The sequence below is a fragment of the Thunnus maccoyii genome, chromosome 13 (assembly GCF_910596095.1).
Source record: "Thunnus maccoyii chromosome 13, fThuMac1.1, whole genome shotgun sequence".
NCBI classification, from domain to species: Eukaryota; Metazoa; Chordata; class Actinopteri; order Scombriformes; family Scombridae; genus Thunnus; species Thunnus maccoyii.
In genome coordinates, this window is record NC_056545.1 from 16,462,012 (window position 1) to 16,475,581 (window position 13,570).

At 36.6% G+C, this 13,570-nt stretch overlaps 2 protein-coding genes across 2 annotated transcripts in view; one reads left to right on the forward strand and one right to left on the reverse strand.

Moving 5' to 3' along the window:
• Positions 1-404: 404 nt before the first annotated feature.
• or30bu1 (odorant receptor, family 30, subfamily BU, member 1) lies at positions 405-6,020 on the forward strand. The gene is made up of 6 exons (XM_042430442.1): positions 405-478; positions 3,869-4,005; positions 4,096-4,319; positions 4,891-5,068; positions 5,191-5,494; positions 5,720-6,020. Exons 2-6 carry the CDS (start codon positions 4,001-4,003, stop codon positions 6,011-6,013), a joined length of 1,005 nt encoding a protein of 334 aa, XP_042286376.1. The 5' UTR covers positions 405-478; positions 3,869-4,000; the 3' UTR covers positions 6,014-6,020.
• Positions 6,021-10,756: 4,736 nt separating this feature from the next.
• ubl3a (ubiquitin-like 3a) overlaps positions 10,757-13,570 on the reverse strand; it is a 40,241-nt gene continuing 37,427 nt past the window's right edge. Inside the window, exon 5 of the mRNA XM_042431556.1 lies at positions 10,757-12,666. Within this exon, the coding sequence (XP_042287490.1) occupies positions 12,614-12,666 (53 nt within the window). The 3' untranslated portion in view covers positions 10,757-12,613. The remainder of the gene's footprint in view (positions 12,667-13,570) is intronic.

Below are 13,570 nucleotides of genomic sequence, written 5' to 3' on the forward strand. Positions count from 1 at the left end.
TTTTTGTTTTTTAAAATTAAAAAAAAAAAAAAGAAAAATTGTGACCAAGACACATACTACATTTTACAGTTGAAAGTTCAACATGTCAGTGCTCTCTGGTGGACAGACTATGTAATGGTGACACTGTTTCTAAATTACCTCAAACCCAGTTTGGCATTTCTTTACTGCAACTTCTTGTTACCTAGCAGCCAACATTATACACTGATTTGTACACAGACCGTACTGGCATGGCAAATTCATCAGTCTAACTCAATTTGTAATTAATAACATAACTGATAACCCTGTTCTGTTCCAGGTCCTGCTATTGTGTGTTTTGGTTCACCAGTATGGCTTAGAAGCACTTTAGTGGAACAGGATCTTAATTAATGTAATTAGTTACACCTGTGTGTTCACTGCAGACATTTCGGCTTGCCATTTGTCAAGTCGAACAAACAACAGACATACCATATTTCACTTAAATATATTATCACAATTACAGGTGCAACAAGCAGTTATTTTCATTATCAATTAATCTGCTGATTATTTTTCTTGATTAATTGTTTGGTCCATAAAATTTAAAAAAGAAAACTGCCCATTGCAAGTTCCCAGAGCTCAAGGTGATGTCATCAAATTTCTTGTTCTGTCCAACTAACAGACCAAAGATATTTAATTTAATCTCACATCAGATAAACAAGACGAATGCATCGTCACAACTGAGAATCTGGAACTAATGAATAACTGGTAGTTTTGCTTGAAAACAATGATTAATTTATTATCAAAATAGTTGTTGATTATTTTTCTGTTGATTAATTGATTGTTTAATTGACTAATCATTTCAGCTTTAGTGACATTTAAATGAAAGTACACTAAATCAATCAAGACAAAATAATGAAGGATCTAGACTCTAATGTGGTCTGGATGGAGAAAAAGCAGTGAAATCATGTTTTTCTATTTTCACACAAAAAAAGAAGCTTTTAAACAGTGCAGTGTTTAGGCTGTTGGGGTCTTCTACCTGTTTCATAAGTTGTGTAAGAAATACTACCCTACCATTTAAGTTTCCCTTCTCCTTCATCTGATAGGTCCAAAGGCCTGTATAACATGAGGTAGAGTTCAGATGGGGTAGAGACAGTAGCAGAGAAAATCCTGGAGAGAAAGCCACAGCTAGAGGGGGCCTTTCTCACACCATAGCAGAGGTCTGTTATGCACAAGACTGCTTAGCTCATCAAATGATTCTTGCATTTTCCATTGTTCTGTTGGAAGGTCAGAAAAATGCTGATTTTGTGTCCTTCATATTTCAGCCCCTCTGGGATTCTCTTCTTTACAGTTATGAGACAAATAATGTGCTGTCTGGCCTCCGAGAGGTTCAGTCTTACAAGCATGCACCGCTGCTGCAACAAGAGATGGTGGTCCAGTTCCTCTGGTCCAAGAAGCATTTAACATCTCATTTACAAAAGATTATGAGAATATTATTATCATTATTATTATTAGACAAAGACAAATAGTAAAATCTATAAAAAAAATTTTTTAAAAAAGCAAGTCTAAAATAGTGAGTTTTTTAGAAGTGACTTAAGATCTGATCTCCTCTGGCAGGTTGTTCCAAACCTGAAGGGCCCGAACAGAAAAGGTCACTTTAAGTAAAAAAAACATTAAGTAAAAAAAGTAAAAAAGATGTCCCTCTGCCTTTGCCCATTTCCTCTGCTAGCCCAAGTATCCTCAAACAGAACTATCTGCTGTGATGCTCAAGGGCTTCTGATTTGCGTTTCAATGTTGTTATTTCCTCCAGCAGTGTTTTATTTCCCTTCTCCAATGTGGTCATCTGAGAGCTTCCACTTTGGTCACACACAACATTACTTTTAATTTAATCTTAGTTTGATTTTCCTTAATTGGCTTCATGCTGAATTCAAGCCCACTTGCTATTTCTTCTTGCAGTTTATTGCAGGTCGGCCTCCACTGTGAACTTTGTGCGGGCAGTGTGGCGATGTGAATGCATCCAGTGTTAAACGAATTGTCAATTGGTGCTAAAAAAAGAAACAAAATCTGCAGCAAAATGAAACAGAAACTGTCATTACAAGATTTTACAAGAAGCAACATTGGATCTCTCGTTCCCCTTAGTTCCAAAAATGAAAGAAGTTCAATTTAAAATTGTTTATGATATATACCCATGTAATGATTTTAAAGAATTAGGTTTAATCTGAAATGTAATGAATGTGCATTTTGTGACAAAGACACTGAATCTTAAGAACACATATTTATACACATATATCTTCTGGGAAAGATTATATAAATGGTTGGCACAAAAAATGTAATTCCTGATTTTAAATATGTTTTTTATCATGCAAAACCAAGAATTGGAATATTTATGTAACAACGTTGTGATAATAGCTAATTTCTGTTTACATAAATGTAGATATTTGAAGGTTACCCCGCAAGCTGTTCAGCCTTTGAAAATGATTTCAGGCTTTGTATTAAATCTCCAAGAAAACCACAGTGTAAAAATGCCTTAAAATGATGTGAACAGATGGCAGTATATACATATATTATGTAACCGACCTATTTCAGTTTTATTTATGTTGGTGAGTGTTTGTTTTATGTATTTATTTGTTTATTTATTTTTGTTTGTTTGTCTTTTTACTGTGTTATATTTGTGTTAGGTGACTGCGGCCTGGATTATTTCTTGTTTGTGTTTCTGTTTTTAATTGATGAGTTTTGGTTGAATAACTTTTAGGTTTAGGGGAATTCCACTTGTGAATTCACAGCGCTCTCTCTAAAGGAAAACACATATCATTTTCCAGCAAAAGCAAACAAACAAAAACCCATGTAAGAGAAGTAGTTAAGGTGTCAGCCCAGCAACATTAAGGCTACACAAACCATAATGCAACCCTCCTCTGAATATCAGGCTCCCTCAAACATAAATGTCCTCAGACATCACCTGAGTGTGCACATATTCTTTCAGTATACCTATGCATGTCTATACTATACTGTATTTTATACTGAACCCATTATGTCTATCCTGCATTAATATACTGAACAATACACAACAATAACTTTTATCATCTGCTTCTATGGATATTTTAATCAAAGTTAATATATTCCTGTTGTTTCGACACTCTGTAAATAGACATTACATACTGTTAATTGTTATTCCGAAATCCTCTTGTGTGGCTGTTTGTATTTGTGTTGTAATGATTTATTATACCATCTTGGCTGGGTCAGTATGTTCTCAATGCTTTACCCTGTTAAATAGAGGAAATGAAATGAAATGTGTATTTGTACAGTAAAAAGCTGAAACAATTAGTCAATTTATTTATCAATTTATTAGTCTGAAAAATAATCAATTGGTCAATCGACAGAATTTATCGTCAACAAATTTGACAATTGTTTATGTCATTTTTAAGTAAAATGGCAGAACTTCATTGGTTTCAGCCCCTCAAATTGAATATTTGTATTTTGAATATTTTTTATATTAAGTTTTCTTGATCTTTTGTGAAAGTAAACTGAAGAGCTTTTGGACAAAGCAAGCAATTTAAATATGTCAACTGATGATTTTTCACTATTTTCACACATCAATTTATCAAAAAAGTAATCAGCAAATCATTCTATGATAAAAATCATCGTTATTGCAGCCCTACTAGAATGTGTTTGGACCACATGTCCAGTTTTTCTGTTTAAGATCTATCTAATTTCTTCCATATACCGTCTGCTGTACTTTACAAATGAAAGCAATTTCCATCTCTTATGTCACCACATCAAAGGAAACACAGACATAAAATGTTTTCATTTTTTAATTCTTTTTTCCTACATCACACCATAATAACGTTACATGGGTTAGTGTTGAGGGTTATGGGTTATCTATTGAGATTGTGACTTATGATATCATTGTTATGGAAAGGTTACCAAAGAGTGCATCACTTGTTCTGCCTCTACTGGGACAAAGTTTTATCAACACTTCCCGCCTGTCGCAAAATCTTTATAAAGCTGAGATGCTGCTGATGTGTGTTTGTCGCACCGTCAAGGCCGTCCAATGAGGTAAGCACCGGCATGCATCTCAACCTCAGATTCCTCTCAGTGACATGCTGCACTGTACTGGTTGGATTGTCTGCCTGACTCTGCCTTCAGTATGTTTCAGGTGGATGAGAATTACACACGTGTGTCAGAGTTTGTCATTGTGGGCTTCCCGAGTCTCCAGCTGGAGTTTTTTGACCTAGTGGCGTGGTTCTTCTTCTTCCTCTATGTGACCACAGTGGTGGGCAACCTTCTGCTGGTGGTGGTGTTTGCTTTGAAGCGCAGTCTCCAGAAGCCCATGTACATCATCATGGTCAGCCTGGCTCTCTCAGACATTGGTAAATATTGTTTTGCCTGTCACTCGTCTTCTACTTTCAAGATCAGGTGTATTAGTTTTTACGCTGCATTCATTTAAAAAAAAAAAGATTGCTCTTAAAAATAGTCACACGGCAATGGTTTTTCATTTGAAACACTTAAACAAACATTGATGGTCTCTGTGACTGTTCAAATCACAGTATTACTGTTGACCTTGAGCATAGTAGAGTAAACAATGGAGGCACCCAGCAACAACGGGTGCCCTCTTGACCTTCTGATGTACATCAGTGTCTAGACTTTACCAGGACATGTGAGAGAAACAATCAAAAAATCAATATTTGAACTGCAGTCCAAAAAAAGAAGCAGAAAGAGGCAGGCCAGGATGAACCAAATATTGATTTAAAAAAATATAACAGGCTGATCTTGTGGCAACACAGGCTTGATAATGTTTACTGTACGCTATTCATCTGTCTGCCATCAATGTATTTGATTTACTTCCATCATGAAATAGGGAAAAATCAGACATGTCACATATGATTTGCTTTGTCTTGCCTTTTCTCATGTTTCTTTTCACTTTCCCTCTTTTTCCTCTAGGCTTTACCACAGTCACCTTACCCAAAATAATTGCTCGCTACTGGTGGAATGATGGGAGTCTTGGCTTTCACACTTGCCTGTTCCAAGAGCACATGGTCCACTATTTTGGCTCCTTGAACTCCCTTATTTTATTAACCATGGCCCTGGATCGATATCTGGCTATTTGTTTTCCTCTCAGGTAAAAAAAAAAAGTTTTACAGCAATTTTCATCAGTCTCACGTCTGTTTTTTGAAAACAGAACATTTTATTTTTTTCTGTCCTCGTCACTCTCCTTCTCTGTCCGTCTTCCTTTCCCCTCAGATACCCAACAGTGATGACAAACCAAACCATGGCAGGCCTGACGCTCTTCTGCTGGGTGGTGGCGCACATCTTCCCTGGCATTAGCACCGTCAACTTTACCATGATGCCGTTTTGTGGGCCCAACCAAATCCTTCATGCCTTCTGTGACACCATGTCTCTCACACCTCTAGTGTGTGGGGACCCCAGCCAGCAATTCAGCGCCGCCTTTGCAGCAGCAATGTTTATCCTTTATGTTCCTTTAGCCTTCATCTTCCTCTCTTACATTTGCATCATCATCTCAGTACTGAGCATGGCCAGTGGACAGGTGAGGCTCTCCTCTTTTTATCCTAAGATAACAGTGTTTGTTTGTTTTTTTAAATACATTGTCATGCTCCATCCTTCAATCCCTAAAATCACATACATCTGTCAAGATTATCAGCATTTTATCTTTTTCTCAGCAACTATTTATTTTTTTACAATTGACACATATTTTTGTCTTTTTATTGTACATAATTCATAACATTTAATCTTAAAACACTCTTCTCCTCAGGGCAGAATGAAGACCTTCTCTACTTGTGCCACCCAGGGATGTATCATTTCTATCTACTACGTACCACGTTTCTTTGTTTACTCGACCCCTTTCTTTCCTAACCTGACCATGACGCCTGACAAGCGTATAGCCACCACCCTCTTCTACAGTCTTTTCCCTCCACTTATCAACCCGTTCATTTACTGTCTGAGAACCAAGGAGATCAAGCAGATCTTTAGACGCTGGGTCCAGAGACGGAGAAACATTACGCCTACCAAACATGGCCAAATTGTCACCGTCACCAAGCCACACTGACAAGGGATCCGGGACCTTGTCTTGTTGTTTTGATGAACGAGATAATACACATTTGCATAATAATTAAAGAATCTATATACATGGAAAGAAGTTAGATTTCTAGACTGATCGATTACACAGATTATTTACACTAAGTCTGTATGTGTACCAGTAGAAATGTATTCTCTATTTAGTGTCCAGTTTCTGTGTTTAAAATGTAAAAAAAAAAAAAAAAAAAGCCAAAACAAAAACAGATTTCTCTATAAATCTATAGTTGCAGACTGAACTATTAAGAAATGCAATACAGTAGGAATAAGCTGAAGGTGGAGTTCATAGGGCTCATAATCACAGGTAACATAGACGTAGTTTGAAGCATCACATTGCCTGAGTCATAATTTGTGGTGGTGGGACATACTGTAAGAAACAGATCATATTTTCTTCCTCTTGTCAATAAAAACACACAGAGAAACTGCATACACATAAGACACAGCCCGTCCAAACCAAACAACAGAAGTTAGATTTATAATTACCACATGACAGAAACAAAAGCAAAAGGCAAAGATTGTTGTTCAGGGAGAAAGGGGACAGGAAAATTATTTATACTGTAAGTGTGCCTTATAGTATGGGGATATTGTTTTTCTGCTATTAAAACAAAGCCTCCAAGCATTGAAACACAAAGTTTTATCTGTTTGACTTTGCACCCTTGAATAGTGATTGAATTTAAGTTAAGGAAATATAATGGATGTTATGATAACAGAACATCAGGAAAGCTGGGTTTATGAGAGGACCTAAAGGCTCAAATCCTGATGTCGGGGCCTGTTTTTTTAAACTTCTTTTAAACTGCGCCACCACATGGGGGCTCTGCTTCTTGACTCACATGTAAAATAGTCCAAATCATAAAACTGTAGCCACCACTTCTGCCTTTATTCAGCTGATTTATTCTCACTTTAAACAAACAAAATGAAAAACATTTCTGAGTCTAACGTGAGGTCAAAGACTGTACTGATGCCCTGCTCTACACACGTTTCCTACATGTTTGCTGAAGAAGACAAGACTCAGTCCCAGCTCTTCCTTCATATCATTGCTGATCATCATCATCTGAATAACCTGAATAAATTCATAAAATAACTGCTCAAAATATTAAGTTGACATCACTTCATAAGTCAAAATGTCCCTTTTTACATTATTTCAATAAATTGGTAAATTGTGAAAATATAATTTGCAACTAACACAAAAAATGGCTCTAACACCATACATCTCAGTAATCTACAGTCTAATCAGCATTATTATCGCAGGAAATATGTGTTAATAAAGTTTTTACATACCTTCTACCTTGTTAAAATAGGAGAAGAAGAGAAGAGGAGGAGTTGTGTCTACCTGCTCAGGGACAACAGATGTAAATTAGCTGCTAGCTAACTCTGGTGCAGTTACTTTTAATTGTGCACTGTCTCTGCAAAAATAAACAATAAATGAAATATTCATTCACATTCTGATTATTCAGTTCATTCAACAGACATATATGGAATTTGGCACAGCGTAGACATAGCCCATCGTTTATTATTCTTTAAACTTAAAAAAAATAAGAAAACATTAAGATGACTTTTCTAGAGGTTGATTTCAAGGTTTTTGAATACTTCTAAGGGAACAAAGTAAAAGACAGTGAAAAACAAACACACTTGGAGTGCAGTAATTTGACTGACGACGTGTTTTGTCCTTGGCTGCAATTAAGGAGATTATACAAAACTCCATTTTATAAAATCTTGAATATGACAAACTGAGCAATCTACAATAAAATAGACTGCAAAAAAGATACTGTAGATAGATTAAAGGAAAGGTTCACAATTTTTCAAGTCTGTCCTAAAACAACAGTCAGGTGCCCAAATGAACATGTTTTTCTTGCTGTAATCATTCCTCCTGTTCACACTGGCCATTAGAAGATCCCTTCATAATGCACTTACAATGTAATTAATGTGGGACAAAATCCACAAGCCTGCTTCTTTTTTTGAAGCTAATATGAAGCTTCAGTCATCCAAATTAGTCAAATCAAGTCAAAGCTTTAGAGCCAAATTCCTTCTTTTTGTCACTATCTTTCCACTGCAGCTGGATAGGAAAACACTGTCCATCAAGTCGTAAAGAGGAAACTAAAAAAAGACTGTAACTGTAGAAAATATCCATTTTATTTGACTTACTCAGACCACTGACGTCTCATATTATGTTTAGATAAGCTTTTAAACACATTTTACTCAGAAGGAGGACTGTGGACTTTGTCCCCATCACTTACATTGTAGGGGATCTTTTTAATGGTCAGTATGGACAGGAATGATTACTATCCTATATCCTATAGAACCTCTCTTTTAAATATGATCAAGGCTTAATGAGATCATTTACAAAATACATAAAATATCAATACAGGAGAACTTTAAAACAAGCCTAAGAAGCATCACTGATTTCCTCCAAAGCTGTAATAAATGTGATGAACTTTACAACGTTCTTCGGGGGGGCAAACTAAAAAAAAACAGATGTGATAAGACATTGTAGTTTTAAATATAGATGATAAGGTATTTACTTTCACAATAACAGAAATGAAAGAAGACATATCCACTGAACATAACACACGCCAACTGGTGGAAGATGTTATCCAAAGGCCCTGCTATGTGTGGCTCTGGTATTCACCATGTTGCTATACAGGTGTTTTGCCAGAAGATGGCAACATCCTCAAACCTTACAGGCTTCACTGTCATGGTCACATACTGTGCAAAGTAATTCATGTAATGTTTGGTGTATGGTAACCCATAATTGGTTTTTGCCTATGTAATCCATCCAAACACGAGTAATGAACATGTAAGTGTTGCTCCATTAAAGGGGTTCCCCACACATGCCCCTACTCACAGTCCTGCAGCCTGTAGTTGGAGTTAAATCACATGAAATCATGTCAGTTTTATTAATGTTTACAGATAGTGTAGCCGTATACTTAAATGTCACTTTTGTAAATGTCACATATACTTAAATGATACTGCAAACTGTTGACTCATGCAGACTCGCACCACCTTTAAAACTGAAACAGTGATTTGTCTGTATTCAGAGACTGGTGTATTGTTCAGAGGCCGGGCAGCAGCAATACTACACAAACAGAATGTGCCGTCCTGAGTGGTACTACTGTAACTACAATCCAGACTCTCTCTCTCTCTCTCTCTCTCTGTGTGTGTGTGTGTGTGTGTGTGTGTGTGTGTGTGTAACAGAAGAATAGTTGTATTCAAGCTGAATATCTGGCCCACATTACAGTCACTGTGTGGACAAACACAGCATGACTGCAGGGAGGGATGAAAACAGGGAGGAGAAGAGGAAAAAACTACAGAGAAGTTCACTGAAGTACAGTCATCATCTTTTAATAAAATGACTTATTTAGCAAATCATACTCTCCTCATGCTCAAAGATTCATCTTTTATTTCTTTAATGTAAAACCGACCACACAGTATAATGTTATGTTTCTTGTTCATTCAGCATTTCATTTGCCAAGTTACATGAGACATAACACATAACTCAGGATGTCAGGCTGGACTGTACTCTGTGTTCCACAGCGCTCTTCCTACTGCACTTTAGCCTACTGACTGTTGCGCAAACCGGACAAATGACTTAACAGCATCACATGTTTGTCACAGAAAGAGGATGCAATTTAATTTTATTCTTTCTTGCATTAAGACTTTATGTGATCACTTACAGCTTGAATGTTTGGTAGAAGGTCTTGTAAGCAGTCTCTTCTTCTTGAGACAAACTTTGGTAAGTTTTTGATAGCTGCTGATTCTGTACATGTAAGCTGACTGTCAACAACATGTCTCACTTGCTTAAACTTTAACTATGAACTGAATCTGTTGACTGTCACTTCACAAGAAACACATTCCTACACACAGGAAATTTACTGTGGTCTGTATGTTTGAGGTAATTGAATTTGAGTATTTTTATTTCATGCTACTTCTACTTCTACCCCACTACATTTCAGATGGAAATATTATTTATTTTACTCCACAACATTTATTTGACAGCTGTAGTTACTAGTTACTAAACAGATTAATATTTTACACACAAAACATATAATCTAATGTAATATAGTGCATCATTATACCTACAGGTTAGATATTAGTTCTCTATTCCTTTTAGACAGACAACATAAATTATTATCTTATCACACAGTTGTGGTAGTTATCGCTACACAACACTAATAAAATGAGCTCCACTTCAAGCACCTGAAACATTAAAATGCTGCTTTCATGTTGAACACAGAGTATTAATCCATTAATGTAATATATTGTATGTGATGATATAACACTCTAAAAAGAGTCATTCTGCACAGTGAGAACTTTTACTTCTGATACTTTAAGTACGTATAATGGAATATTTTTACGTTTTCTTTTAGTTAAGAGAGGGATCTATGTACTTCATTTATAACTTCATATTACAATTTCATGCTTCCACTGCATTAATGTACAATAACTCTTGCTGTAAGTGTTCTGTGTATGAGTAAATTTTAAGATAATCTTGATCTGTGGTCATTTTCAGCAGAAATACTTCACAATCCGCTTCCAAGCTGCTGAAAATTTGTCGAGTCATGTAAAAAATTACCCATCAGCTTCCCCAGTTTGTTGAAACTCTTGTTGTTGACAGGATGATGCTGAATAGCTGCTGCTGAAAGTTCATTGCTGCGTGTCAAAAGTGGACTGTCACAACAAAGATTTATGATTTAAGAGCAATGAGACATGACAAGAGGCCTTGCACTTCAATAACCTTTATTTAGTTTACAGATGTATTTCATTTTGAAGTTTGGAGGAGGGGAGAAGGAGCATTAGTGCTATTTACAATTGGTTTTGAAAACGTTTATTTCTGTACAGATTTGAACCCTGATCAATATAAACAATATTTTTTTTTAAGACCTAGTGCTGTTACAAAGCGATTCTTTAAAGCAAAAAACCACAAATAAAAATGATTACATTAAATTATAAACAAATGAAAGAAAAATAATAAAAGAGCACAGAAGAAAGAAAATAAAAATACAGTCTGTCGATGATTAGGGAGGTTTTTGCTGCTGTTAAGCACAAGACATTGTCAGCGAGTGACTGTGAACTGGCTAGAAGCTAACCGTATACACAATCATAGACTAAACACCAATATACTGTATATCAACAAGATCTAGAGTCATCATGTTCTATATAAGATTCATATTAAATATATTCTACACGTTACCTTAGTTTGGAACATTACTTCCCTTGGAAAAATATAAAATAAAACAATAAAACTTTTATACATTTTTATTAATCTGATGAAGGAGCACATGCTTCAGTTGTGCAAAATGGACTTATTAATGCAGAGAGAGAATTAAGGAGAGTAAGAAGCGAATTAAGACAAATAAGGAACATTTCCATTCCGAGTTAATTTCCCTGCTTGGACAGAAAATTGTCAGAGAGATCCTTCACAACACTGTTAAAAAAAGGAGCACGACAAGCTTTTCCCTTCCTCCTGTCAGGGAGGCGGAAACAAGAGAGGTGGAGAGAGGGATGGTGCGTCAGGGAGGGAAGAAAACTGACGTTTTTATTAATCACAACACTGGTCGGTCAGCAATATGCATGGACTGTCAAAACACAGTCACAAATGTCAATGGACAAACAAATAACCAAAACAACACTGCCAACACTGGTTGTTTGTCTATTTGTTTGTTTGTTAGGCTTTGTTTGGCTTAAATGATGTGATGACTGAAAGAGTAGGATGTGTTCGGTCTCTACTGTACAGCGCTCTGCAGACAAAAAAAGGAATAATTTCTCTATTGTGCACTTAAAGGGCACATGCAGAGCAGGGCAGTAAAAAGGACACAGGTATATGTGTGTGTGTGTGTGTCCTGGTTTGAGTTCTCTGGTCAGGCACGTCTAAGCTTCGTCTGCTGCACTGAGGGAGATCACACAAGCACATATGGCTGGATGTGTAGACGGGGTGTCATAGTGTGTGCTTGTATATGTATGTGTATGTATGTGTGGGTATAGTATATTGGTGAGTTGTTAGTGGTTAAAATTCTCAGCGGTCTGTATGAGAAAACAAGGCCACACACACAAACCTGGGCACTGCATTACTATGACAACCAGCTAGAATGAGGAGCCGGTTAGACTTTTAACAGACCGGCTGAGGATGATTGAACAAGGTGTGTGTCTACTGTATATATATATGTGTGTGTGTGTGTGTGTGTGTGTGTATGGCAGAAGGCTTAAAAAGGTGTGCATTAAGAAAGAAAGAAAAAAAACACATGCAAATCCAGTTCCTTCCTCTAATTTTTCAGTTATGACAACAAATCAAGTACAATAAAAGGAATCAACTCTATTGTTAATCAATTTCCTGCTCCCAACTCTTGTGTCCTGGATCAGCCTGAGCCTGCTGTCTTTTTGTGTATGCGTGTGAAAAGGGGGAAAGAAAGAAAAAAAAATATTGAAAAGAAATAAGAAAAAGAAGAGAGTGTGTGTTTGTCTGTATGCATATCCGCGTTATGGACAGGCTCCAGGACAGGGGACAAAGCTCATTAGGTCCTGGACGTTGAGGGCGAGAACAGATGAGAAGGATGGAGGGCCTGACAGCGTAGGTGTGTATTTACAGAATGACACAGCAGTTACTCTCCCCGGTCTTCTCTCTGTTCCTCTGACCTGACAATACACACACACATAAACATCATCGTCAACACAAACACTGAGTCAATCAGCTCAATATCTACTGTATGGTGTGATATCATTTAAAAATATTTTACTTGTGAAAAGACTAAACTCAGCTCTATTAAATGTGAGCCAAGACCACCACTTACTATACTTCCTCCGCAGCTCAACAGTAAAACTGTCCCTCGAGACTTGTATTCTTTACTAAAAAGATTGTAACTGTGGAAGATATCTACTTTATTTGACTAAAGCGACTATTTTGACTGACGGCTGAAGCCTCATATAAGCTTCAGATACATTTTTAAATAAATTTTTGCTGTGAGTTTTGTCCCCCATCCTTTACATTGTGTTTATGAAGTAATCTTCTAACAGCCATTATGAACAGGAGGAATGACTACAGCAAGAAAAACCTGTTTCAACGTTCATTTGGGCACCTGACTGCTGTTTTAAGTCAGACTTGAAAAACTGTGAACCTATCCTTTAACAGCTGTGTTTCCGTTTTAACCAGCTATTCTACCAGCAAGCGACACTGGCTAACAAGGTCACTTGCTTACACCTGACAAGAGGGGGAAAACATGGCTCTATTTATGGTGTGTTAACAATGTTGTGGAGCGAGCAGTGTGAAAGGAGCAAGTTTTTCCAGACCACAGCAACCGTTTGAAAAACATGTATTTTTTTCCAACATTTCTTTACTTATAACTGAACTTTGGCTTGTAATTCTTCTCCCACAAGGCACAGATTTTCCTCTGGAGTAAACACAGGCAATTATTTATTATACTTTACCTTAACTTGGGCTTATTCTGCACAGAAAATACAGCAATTTAGTCCTACTGACGATATCTAATAACTAGAGTGCTTTGAGTGGACAGTGAACCTGCTGACTATTTGTTAGGTAAAC

Bases quoted from the DNA above. Each gene is read 5' to 3' on its own strand.
- or30bu1 (XM_042430442.1), top strand. The intron at 4,320-4,890 runs GTAAATATTGTT...TTTTTCCTCTAG, and splicing joins CCTGGCTCTCTCAGACATTG to GCTTTACCACAGTCACCTTA. The intron at 5,069-5,190 runs GTAAAAAAAAAA...CTTTCCCCTCAG, and splicing joins GCTATTTGTTTTCCTCTCAG to ATACCCAACAGTGATGACAA.